The 9895-nt window shown below is 30.4% G+C and overlaps 2 protein-coding genes and 1 long non-coding RNA gene across 5 annotated transcripts; 2 read left to right on the forward strand and 1 right to left on the reverse strand.

The window, feature by feature from the left end:
- The first annotated feature begins 1036 nt into the window (after window positions 1-1036).
- On the forward strand, window positions 1037-1878 carry LOC119672541 (vacuolar protein sorting-associated protein VTA1 homolog). The gene is made up of 3 exons (XM_038083611.1): window positions 1037-1246; window positions 1305-1455; window positions 1513-1878. Exons 1-3 carry the CDS (start codon window positions 1075-1077, stop codon window positions 1736-1738), a joined length of 549 nt encoding a protein of 182 aa, XP_037939539.1. The 5' UTR covers window positions 1037-1074; the 3' UTR covers window positions 1739-1878.
- Window positions 1879-3625: 1747 nt separating this feature from the next.
- Window positions 3626-8672, reverse strand: LOC119672539 (ADP-ribosylation factor GTPase-activating protein 1). Of its 2 annotated transcripts, XM_038083609.1 has the most exons (6): window positions 8101-8672; window positions 7465-8033; window positions 7273-7387; window positions 7122-7211; window positions 4704-4763; window positions 3626-4604 (listed from the first exon to the last, which is right to left on the reverse strand). In XM_038083609.1, the coding sequence occupies exons 1-6, from the start codon at window positions 8158-8160 to the stop codon at window positions 4086-4088; spliced, it is 1413 nt and encodes a 470-aa protein (XP_037939537.1). In that variant the 5' UTR covers window positions 8161-8672; the 3' UTR covers window positions 3626-4085. The 2 variants fall into 2 exon arrangements, with proteins under 2 accessions (XP_037939537.1, XP_037939538.1); XM_038083610.1 differs by lacking the exon at window positions 4704-4763.
- Window positions 8673-8706: 34 nt separating this feature from the next.
- On the forward strand, window positions 8707-9313 carry LOC119672542. Of its 2 annotated transcripts, none has more exons than XR_005251918.1 (3): window positions 8707-8846; window positions 9035-9081; window positions 9165-9313. It is a non-coding gene; the product is annotated as an uncharacterized LOC119672542 (long non-coding RNA). The 2 variants fall into 2 exon arrangements; XR_005251917.1 differs by having other exon boundaries at window positions 9168-9182.
- The last annotated feature ends 582 nt before the right edge of the window (window positions 9314-9895 follow it).

The following is a 9895-nucleotide window of genomic DNA, read 5'->3' on the forward strand; positions in this document are numbered from 1 at the left end:
TAAAAATTGAAATTTTAATTGTAATTTTGCTTATTTACCTCTGATTACGATTATAGTGAAGTTATAGTTTGCTTCATCACAGAAGCAGAAACCATTCAAAAATATATCAACTGAAATTAAAATCGAATTGTAATGCAAATTGTATTATGAAAGGATAAAAAAGCTATCGGATTTGCGCTTCCAATTAATGTAGTTCCAAAGCGTTATCCTTTTAAATACTCGAAGGCATTTCATTTGAGCGAATGAGACTTCGCACTTAATATGAAATGAGTGGTCGTATTAGTTACTTGTAGCCAAAAAGTTTTATTTACACATTTAGCAAATTGTGTCGGTGTAACACATTTTTAAACTGATGGCGTTCAAGAGTGGCGTTGTTATTGATGTGATTAATTTACGGAATGAAATTGTATTTTGAAGTTAGAACAACCTCCAGGTATTTTCGCTTATTAATAATTTTAATAACAGAGCCTTCAATTCGAACGTTTATGTCTGAGGATTTATAACCCATGAGATGGTTACGATATTTGCCAAGAAAGGCACTTGCCCAGATTTTTGAGGGGTTGAGTTTAATTTTCGACACATTTTGTATTGTTGCACATACTTCTTCTTTATTTTTAAATAATGCAATTTCAGTCTCACTAAAATCACAAATACGCATTCAATAATTTTAATATATAAATATTTCAAAAAACTTAGCGTTATACAGCAGTCGCTAAGATGTTAAGTCTTTGATGTGAAAAAAAAATCATTAAGATGTTTGGCCACTTTATAACTAATCGTTTAGATAGGGAAATTAATATTGTTGTTTTGCGTACAAATTAGGAACTTTAGCAAACAACTTGTTGTTTTTCACCATCCTTCGGAGCTTCCGAATACAACTAATATTATAAGTTGTATAAATAATAACAAATATTGAAGAAAAATAACTATTTAGTAACATACATAACTTGATTCCATTTCCTATTGGTATTTATAAGAATTAAGTGAACAGAAGTTAGAATAGTAAAAAGGGAACTTGGTAGCACTTATTTTTTTAAATTTGTTAATATTTATCAAAAGCTGATTGGAGACGAAATGGAGTTCGCGCGATTTCAACCTAGTCTTAAGGATTTATTACCGTTTTTACAGATTTCCCGCGATCATGATGCAAGCGATTATGTTATTGCCTATTGGTCGCGTCTATATGCCACCGAGGTGATGCTTAATAACACGACGAAGTCACCAGAAGCAATGCAATTGTTGATGAGTATAAAATTTTAAAATTTAACATAAAGAACAAATGATATATTTATGCTTTTTCTTAGTACTCATGTACGAGATGGAAGAAATAAAAAACGCACATGGTACTAAGGAAACAATAGCCGTTAGAACTGCAGCCAAAGCTTATATGGAAAATCATGTACTTAATTTGTTCGCTAATGCAGACAAGCAAGATCGTGAAGGAAAATTTAACACGTTAGTTTAAATAAATATTTTGTTATATTATAATTATAATTATGACTATATTTTTAGAAATATTGTTAAGACATTTACTAATTGTGGTGTTCTTTATGATGTGCTACAAACATTTGGAGATCTTACAGACGAAATGGTGCATAATCGCAAATATTCAAAATGGAAAGCCGCTCATATTGACAATTGCCTGAAAAATGGTAAAACGCCGGTGCCTGGACCGAAAAAGTTCGAAGAAGAAATGCGTGCAGAAGCAATAGCTGCCAGATATGAAACAGCAATGTAAATGCCGTAAGCGAAAACGTCAATTGTTATAGAAGGTGCACCAACATAAGTCATAGATTTATTACCAGAAAGTATTATTTACGTTTATAAAAATTATTAATATTACAAATATCGATAAGAATCATAAGAAAAATGTATACATATGCCATCAAATGTCATTGTAATCTAAAATATATTTAAACTAAAATATTATTTACATAAATGTTTCTGAAAATATTTATTATTAATAAGCAGGATTTGGATAGAATAGAATAGTATAGAAATTAATGTTAGGAATATATTGATTTTTTGTTTGGGAGGTAATGAAATCTATGGTCAGGATTACTTGTTATCAAAATTTCACAAGCATAATCTTCTTTGAAGTCAATTCTGCCAGAACTGGGGTGATGTGTCCTTACCTTCACTTGGATATATGAACTGAGCGTGCCTTAAGCAATTTAGATCAAAATATTTTATACAAAGATGGTTTTTACTTCTTTATACATACATCCATATATATGTGTGTAGGATAAGAATGTTTATTATAATTTTTTGTTTTGAATAGTTCTACATAATTGGCAAAACCCATTATTTTTAACAGCTTTAGTTCAGTCAAAATGAATTGTTATGTTATCATTGAATATCTTACATTGATTAATAGGAGGTATTGAGTGGAGATAATTTCGATTGATAATAGCATGATTTAGTTTTGCATTTTCTTTCATGTTAATAAACTGGATTGCCATTAGGAAAATCTTTTTTATGTAGCCGCCATTTTCAATGACGGTTTAAAGAACGGTCAGGTAAGTCCTGCAGCCACTCGTTGCCATCGACGACCAAGTGCCTTTCTACACCTCCTGAAGGGACTTCACAAGCAAGCTCCAGTAGGCTACAAAAACGACATGACCTTTTTCAATATTAATGTCTTTGCTCTTCTCAATTGCAACTATTGTACTAACCATATACTATCATCAGTTTATTTTGAATAGGTATTTATAAAATTATTATAGTTCGCAGTACTTCGCCGCACTGAGAATTCAGAATCATGTCAGTTAGTCTTTCTAACAGCAAATGAATCTTTGATTTCCTTTTCCAAAACCATTTTAATAGTGTCTTCCCTTCTATTACATCGATTACACTTACCTTCATAGTATCATCGTTTTATTCTGATTAGATATTTAATAGATTATAGCTCAGGTTTTCTGGTATGTAAGGTCTCCGACAGCAACTTTTTCCAACGAAAATTAAATCAAAACTTTATATTTTGTGATATTAAATTCTCTTTGAATTTCTCTTCCATAAGCCGCTGAAAGTTTTCTGTCAATTGATTCAGAAGATAGCCGAGGGGTTGTAGTAATATATCTGCAGTCAACTATTTTCAAGCAGTTGTTGTGGTTTCAAGAACGGCCGGGTCTTCGTCCCGGAGCCGCTCGTTAATCTCGACGATCAAGTGCTGTTCAACGCTTCCTAGAAAGATCCCACAAACAGGTCCCTGCGGGTTACAACAAAAACAAGCACTTATTGTAATCCGTGCTGGAAAAGAAGTCGTCTGAAAAGACGGGGTGCTCCGGAGCGTAGACGTTCTTAGAACCAGTATTTTTAAAGACTTTAGGCGCAAATACTTTTAAGAAGTAGTTATTGTAATTCGTGCTGGGAAGAACAAGCCAATACAGATGTCTGAAAAGACTAGTGACTTTGGAGCGTAGGCTTGACTGTTGCTGGAACCAGTATTTATAATATTTTCGCCTGCTATAGTGTTTTGTTTTACTAACGTCTGTTAATTGCGCTAAAGTACATAGATCCTAAGTACATAATTTTACATCAGAGAGACTTTTATTCTTTTTAAATGGAACACTCAAATAAATTTCCATTCTACATTTTTAAAAATAATTTCAGACTTACAATTCTGTTTCGTTTCTGTCATTTAAATCGATTACAATTTATTTATTCATCAATTCGTTCTAAATTGTGTTTCATATCTAGATTATACACACATAATAATATATATTTTATAAGATTCAAATTGTTTTAAATTAAATTTTGCTATATAAGTAGAAATAAGGACTTTCAAGTTATCTGCATAGTTAATGGGTTTCACACAAATGTATATAATATATATTCTTTAAAAGATTTAACACATTTAAAAAAATAGATTTGCTTAAATTTAACTGTATTGAAAATAAACATAAAATCATCAATGAAATCATTAGAATATCAACATGCATTAAAAATATAAAATATCGTTTAAAACATATAAAATATAGACATATATATATATATAACGTTTGTCGTTAATAAAAAATAGATAATATGCATAAATGAAAATTGAAATGAAATTAAAAAAAAAAACAACAGATAATATTTTCTAATTAATTCATTAACAAATTCCAAGCATCATCTTCAGCGGTTGGTTTTCCTCCGGTGTTCGCTGTTTTCGGTTTCACATTCTTCACATCCAAATTTTCAAAACCTTCACTAAGTTTCTGTGTGGTATTTTGTAGTTTCATATTTTTACGCGCTATCGCTGCTGTTTGACCGCTCATGCTGTTTGCGGTTGGCGTATTTTGATAAGAAGTGGTTGGATCTTGATAATTTGCTGATTCAAAACCTGACCAATCATCTTCGTGGACAGTGCTACTATTGAATTGATTATAAGAACTAGACGTTGGCAATTGTTTGGTATTTTGATTATCTTGCCAATGCCAGTCATTGTCGCTAGCGCCACTTTGTCCGCCTAGACCACTGGTAATATTATCGGTAACAGAATGTGAACGTTGATACGAATTATCTTGATTGAAATCACCGTAGCCAGTATTGTTGCCACCTTGTGGTGATGATACATTACTGCCAGCTAAATTGTTCCAGCCACGTTTGCTTATATCTGTAACCTGTGTGAATGAGAAAAATAAGTTATTAATAATATATAATATTCAGTTATTACGTATTTAGTAGCGTAGACAAAAATTTTAGCTACTAAACCTACGAACCTTACTAGCCACTTCAGTGACTTGGGTTTGTACAGTATCTAGTAAGCCACCCTCTTTTATCTAGAATAATAATATAATTGCAAACAATAAAAAAAACACATACACAAAATATAAATAATAATATAACAAAAAATAGTATTAAATAAAATTAATTAAAATTATTAACATATATGTAATTTAAAAAATTAATGTATATAAATTATTTACTTATTATAAATAAATTTTAATTTTGGGAGCATATATTAAAAACATATATAAAAAATAGGAATAATAATATAACTTAGAGTGTAATAAAATGAAATAAATAAAAATTAAGTAAATATGTAATATGTAAATAAAAATTTATGTATATAAATTATTTTCTTATTAATAATAAATTTTAACTTTAAGAGTGTACTTAAATTTTAAATAAAACTTCATATGTAATAAAATAAAATGGATTAAAATTATTATATGTAAATAAAAAAAATTAATTTATAAAAAATATTTACCAATTAGAAATAAATTTAAAAATATAGAAAACATATATACAAAATTAAAATAACAATATAACTTAAAGAATAATAAAATGAAATAAATAAATAAAAATTAAAATAACTTTAAAATTTTAAATTATACAAAAAAAAAAATCCAAACTTATTAAATTACTTTTCCGAAGTTGCTGGCGTCGGCATTTCTAATGAGAACATACCAGATAAAAACGTGATGGATGGAAAAATTTGTTTTTCATATCTGATGATAAATTGCAATTACGTGGTCAAAATTTTCATTAGATAAGGTAATTAACTGCATTCATCATTTCAAACAATGTCACTTAACAGTAGACTAAATTAAATATTAGTAGACTAACGTAAATAAAATTTGAGATAAAATATATTTTTCATAATTTTGATCTTATAAGAAATGTGCAAAATTTATCTCAAAACCAAACCTTTGGCAGAAGAAACCAAACATAATGTTTATGAAACCATACAAAACTAAAATAGAGGAACAGATGTTAATATTATTTTAATAAAAATATGTTTCAGAAATGCGTCATGTACAGTGAACACTCTCTTGAGATAACACTTATCTTTTCTCAACATATGTTATCTCAAGAGTTGTTTCCACACAAAGGTGCAAGTTGTTCCAAATAATGATAGAAACAGAATTTGCTTTAAGAAGTATTGTTCACTCAAGAGAGGTGTCAATAACTATTAGGAGCATATTCTCCACACAAATGGCCACCCCAGCGGTATTTTCGGGAGAGAACGATCCTTCCTACATGCAACAAGAACTGTTCTAGTCATGCAACAGTGTGTAAGTTCCCAATGTTTGCCCTAACCGCAGCTCTACCCTTCAAGATATCGTCCAAAGCACACCTATCCTATCCCAAAGCACACAGTAATTTGAGTTCAATCGATTCACTGGAACCCACCCTATTGAAGGGGTTGGGTTTTTCTGCCTTGACCCAGGTTGACTTCAATTAAAATCCCTATCCAACCTCAATTCGCTTTTACTCTTAAACATTCCCCACTCACACTACTACTATATAACTCATCTACATCCTAATCCATGTTTAAGTCTTTGTAATTGCTTTGTTGTCGTTGTCGTAACCCGCTGGGACCTAACAGCAGATAATATGAAAAGTTTACAAGACGAATATATGGATTAGAATGTGAAGGGGTGATGGTAGGGTGAAGGGGAATAAGGGAGAAGGGGTGGATTGGACCAGCCCCATTAAAGTGGTTAGGTTTAACCACCTTGCTTTCTCCGTTCATACTACTAGCGCCCACGTCTGCGGGTTACAACAACAACAAGAGAATTTTAATAATTAAAAAACCAGGTCTTAATTCATGGTAATTCATATAATATAGATGTGATACTATTTCAACTCTTATTTAGGATTAGTTCTAACAGAACTTAAGTTAAAATATGTATTTATTATATGAAATACCATCAGTTTAGTTAACACAATCTTTCTCTGATGTACTAATATATATAATATATTTTACAAAATAGAAAACAAATAAAACATGTTTATATACATATAAATAAGATAAGATATATATAACTTAGAAAGAATACACTTACTTCACATATATAGAAAATGTAATGTCATATATACATAAGTATACAATTTGAAGTAGGGTATGTGAAAATCGTTGTTGATCGATTAATAATAACAGACAATTTTAATATAAACAACAAAAACACAAAATATTAATTCAAAGCCAGAAACAGCAAATAAACAAACTACCAGAGACAATCGTGAACTGCTCTGTGACCTTGAGTGGGTTTGATGTGAAGATTTTGAAGTTGGTAACAAGCAGAAAAACTACTTTTTTACAGCGCAAAACAATAAATATACATACAATTTTTAATATACAATAAATAATTAAAAGTTAAACTAAATATATCAGCAGCGAGTGTGCTTACCTTGGAAGAAGCTAAATTGACTGTGGTGACAGCTTTTTCTTTAGCAGTGACAGCAATTTTGGAGGCACTAGCTGATAAGAGACTCCAACCCTGCAAATGGAAATAAATTAATTAAAAATTAAATTGATAAAATTTACATTGCAATGCTTACAGATGCCAGTGACGATAGTGTGGAGTCAAGAATTTCTTGTGATTGGGTTTTCGGTGGTGGATCTCTTGTGAAACCAAATCCTGCATATTTACCACCTTGATTGGGCGGCAAATGACTAAATAAATCAAAAAATACATATTTAAAGATTTATTTTTAAAACATCATATCATCACTGATGGGTTGTTAACTTACTCTGGACGTGTGGCATTTTCTGCTTGTCGACGTGTAAAGAATTCCTCTTTCTGATCCTTAAATTCTGGTGTATTGTATTGTTGATAATTGTTGTCGGTGTAGTTGCCAACTCCATTCTGATAACCATTATTACTGCTGCTGTTGCTATTATATTGTTGTGCTGAAGTTGATCTGCTGCCACCCAAATTACTACTACTACTGCTACTGTAGTTGGAATTGTTACTGTTCGAAATACGTCTTTGCGCTTCACTTAAATCCCAGGATTTACCTTGTGCTAGTGTATTGATTTTATCGCGATATAGAGCTGCAGCTTTTGAATTGTATTTTTGTGCAAATGGTGCACGTTCATTCCAATCGGGTTGATCCTCTAAGAATTCATGTGCATTACGATTTCCACCCACTCTCATTTTTTCCAATTCAATATCTTTCCATTTGTCCATTGTGACCGAACGTACAAACGAAATGTGCACACCAAGGCCACGATGTTTTCCAGAGCACTCTAAACAAATCCATATGCCATAAGTAACGGATACCCATTGAGGATTGTGTGTACCACATTCGAAGCATTTCTGCAAGTATTATAAATTTTATTATTTTATTTATTAAGTATTAAATAGAGAATTGTTTAAAACACACTGAATTATCATCTTGTGGTTTAAGTTCCTGCAATACGCGTCGTGTTCTTGGACTTGCCATCTTTTGTTATAAATTGAAATTAATTTGTGTTGTAACTTTTTGAAATTAGTAATAGAAGTTGTAACTTTTTTTAAATGCAAATATCAAAGGTATATCAAAAGCACGTAAGCAAGTGATGTTTTCCACAAATCCAACTGCAATTGAAGCTGACGTGCATTAGTAGTTAAATATGAATTCATTAAAATTTTAAAGAATGTGCGCGAAGTGTTATAATAAACAAGTATTTATTTTATTGGTTTGTTAGCACTGTGCACTTTTCAAAAATTTTTTCTCCTAAATTTCATAATTTTATTTGTTAAATTTTTTTCTTTACTAAACCAAGCGCACAGTCACACGAATTTTGCACACACAAAAAAGATAAATCAGTGTTTTGTTGACGTGTGTACTGTCAAAATTATAAAGTAATGTCAGATGGCACTGTTGCTTTTTTCTTTCAAGTATATAAATTAACGATAGAGGGAGTTGTAGCAAACAGCTGTTATGACATGTGCAGGAATTTTATAGAAAATAAATAAATATAAAGTTTTATTTTTACAAAGTGTGTGACTGTCTTATTTAAATCTAAAAAATAACAAATATTTATTTGAAAAACTTTTTTAAGTTGTTATTTTCTCTAAATTTATCGTTTATAGGAAAAAGAGCAACAGCTGGAAGAAAACTGGTGGCAGCGCTTGCAGGAATAGCGAGTAAGAATTTGAAATTAATAATTGGTGTGATTTTTAAATAAATTTATTATTGCTTCAAAATTTATGTTATGCAAATTTAAATTAAATTTTTCGTATCTTCTTTCTTTTTTATATCTTTTTCGTTGCACATGTGATACAATATATTCATTTTTAATACTAACGCTCTTTTTATTGTAACTGGTGTCCAGTGTGGCTATTCTCAATTCACCTTAGAATATCGACGCTAACTTAGAAGGTAGATATTAAAATAAATTACTTAAATACATAAATAAGAGTTTGTTTTTAAATTATCTTTGCTAATTCTTGTTGTTATTTAAGCAGGTAATAATCGTTTACCCAAAAAAGAGCTGACCGGAGTAAGTGTTTGGAATTTGATTGTCTTCTGTCGTGCTCTTCTCCTAGCAGTGCAGCGAGTATCGTAATAGATTTTTAAGATTATAATATAAAGAAATCATCTTATTTATCATATGTAAGTTTTGAAGTACTCTATTTCACTACAAGAGCTTTTATATTTGATTATTTGGAACCATTAATTTATGCTGAATATCAACATATATTGATGTATGTGTTCAAGGATATGTTAATGTTTTATTGATGGTTTTAGTTTGGTATTACAATTTAGTCAAATAATTGTACATTTAAAATGTAGTACGGAATACTTTTAAAATAATTGTGTATCACATTATAACGACAACATATGCTTTTGTATAGTATATAAGAATGATTAAAAGACATAACTTTTTAAGTTAGTAATTATTAGTTAGTAACTATTAGTAACTATTAAGAAGTCAATATTAAAGTGCACACAAATGGACAATGGTGTCATTGTTCCGCTTTAAAACTGCCGTCACTTTCCTGTATTGTCTTGCAACGGACACAACAGTACGGTCGAGTACCGACAATGGCCAACAGCGCTTCTTAACAAGCTGGTATCTGATTCGATACTAGCTCTATAGCATAAAAAGATTTTTAATTTATGTGAATGAAAGACGAATTGTGCATGCAGTAAGTACTGTTTTAATAAAAAGCAGAGCAAGGAATAGCTATGT

The sequence above is a fragment of the Teleopsis dalmanni genome, chromosome 1 (assembly GCF_002237135.1).
Source record: "Teleopsis dalmanni isolate 2A chromosome 1, ASM223713v2, whole genome shotgun sequence".
Lineage (NCBI taxonomy): Eukaryota > Metazoa > Arthropoda > Insecta > Diptera > Diopsidae > Teleopsis > Teleopsis dalmanni.

Bases quoted from the DNA above. Each gene is read 5' to 3' on its own strand.
- LOC119672541 (XM_038083611.1), top strand. From the start codon at position 1,075: ATGGAGTTCGCGCGATTTCAACCTAGTCTTAAGGATTTATTACCGTTT. The intron at 1,247-1,304 runs GTATAAAATTTT...GCTTTTTCTTAG, and splicing joins AGCAATGCAATTGTTGATGA to TACTCATGTACGAGATGGAA. The intron at 1,456-1,512 runs GTTAGTTTAAAT...CTATATTTTTAG, and splicing joins CGTGAAGGAAAATTTAACAC to AAATATTGTTAAGACATTTA.
- LOC119672539 (XM_038083609.1), bottom strand. From the start codon at position 8,160: ATGGCAAGTCCAAGAACACGACGCGTATTGCAGGAACTTAAACCACAA. The intron at 4,764-7,121 runs GTAAGCACACTC...TTATTATTCTAG, and splicing joins TCAATTTAGCTTCTTCCAAG to ATAAAAGAGGGTGGCTTACT. The intron at 4,605-4,703 runs GTTCGTAGGTTT...TCATTCACACAG, and splicing joins TCACTGAAGTGGCTAGTAAG to GTTACAGATATAAGCAAACG.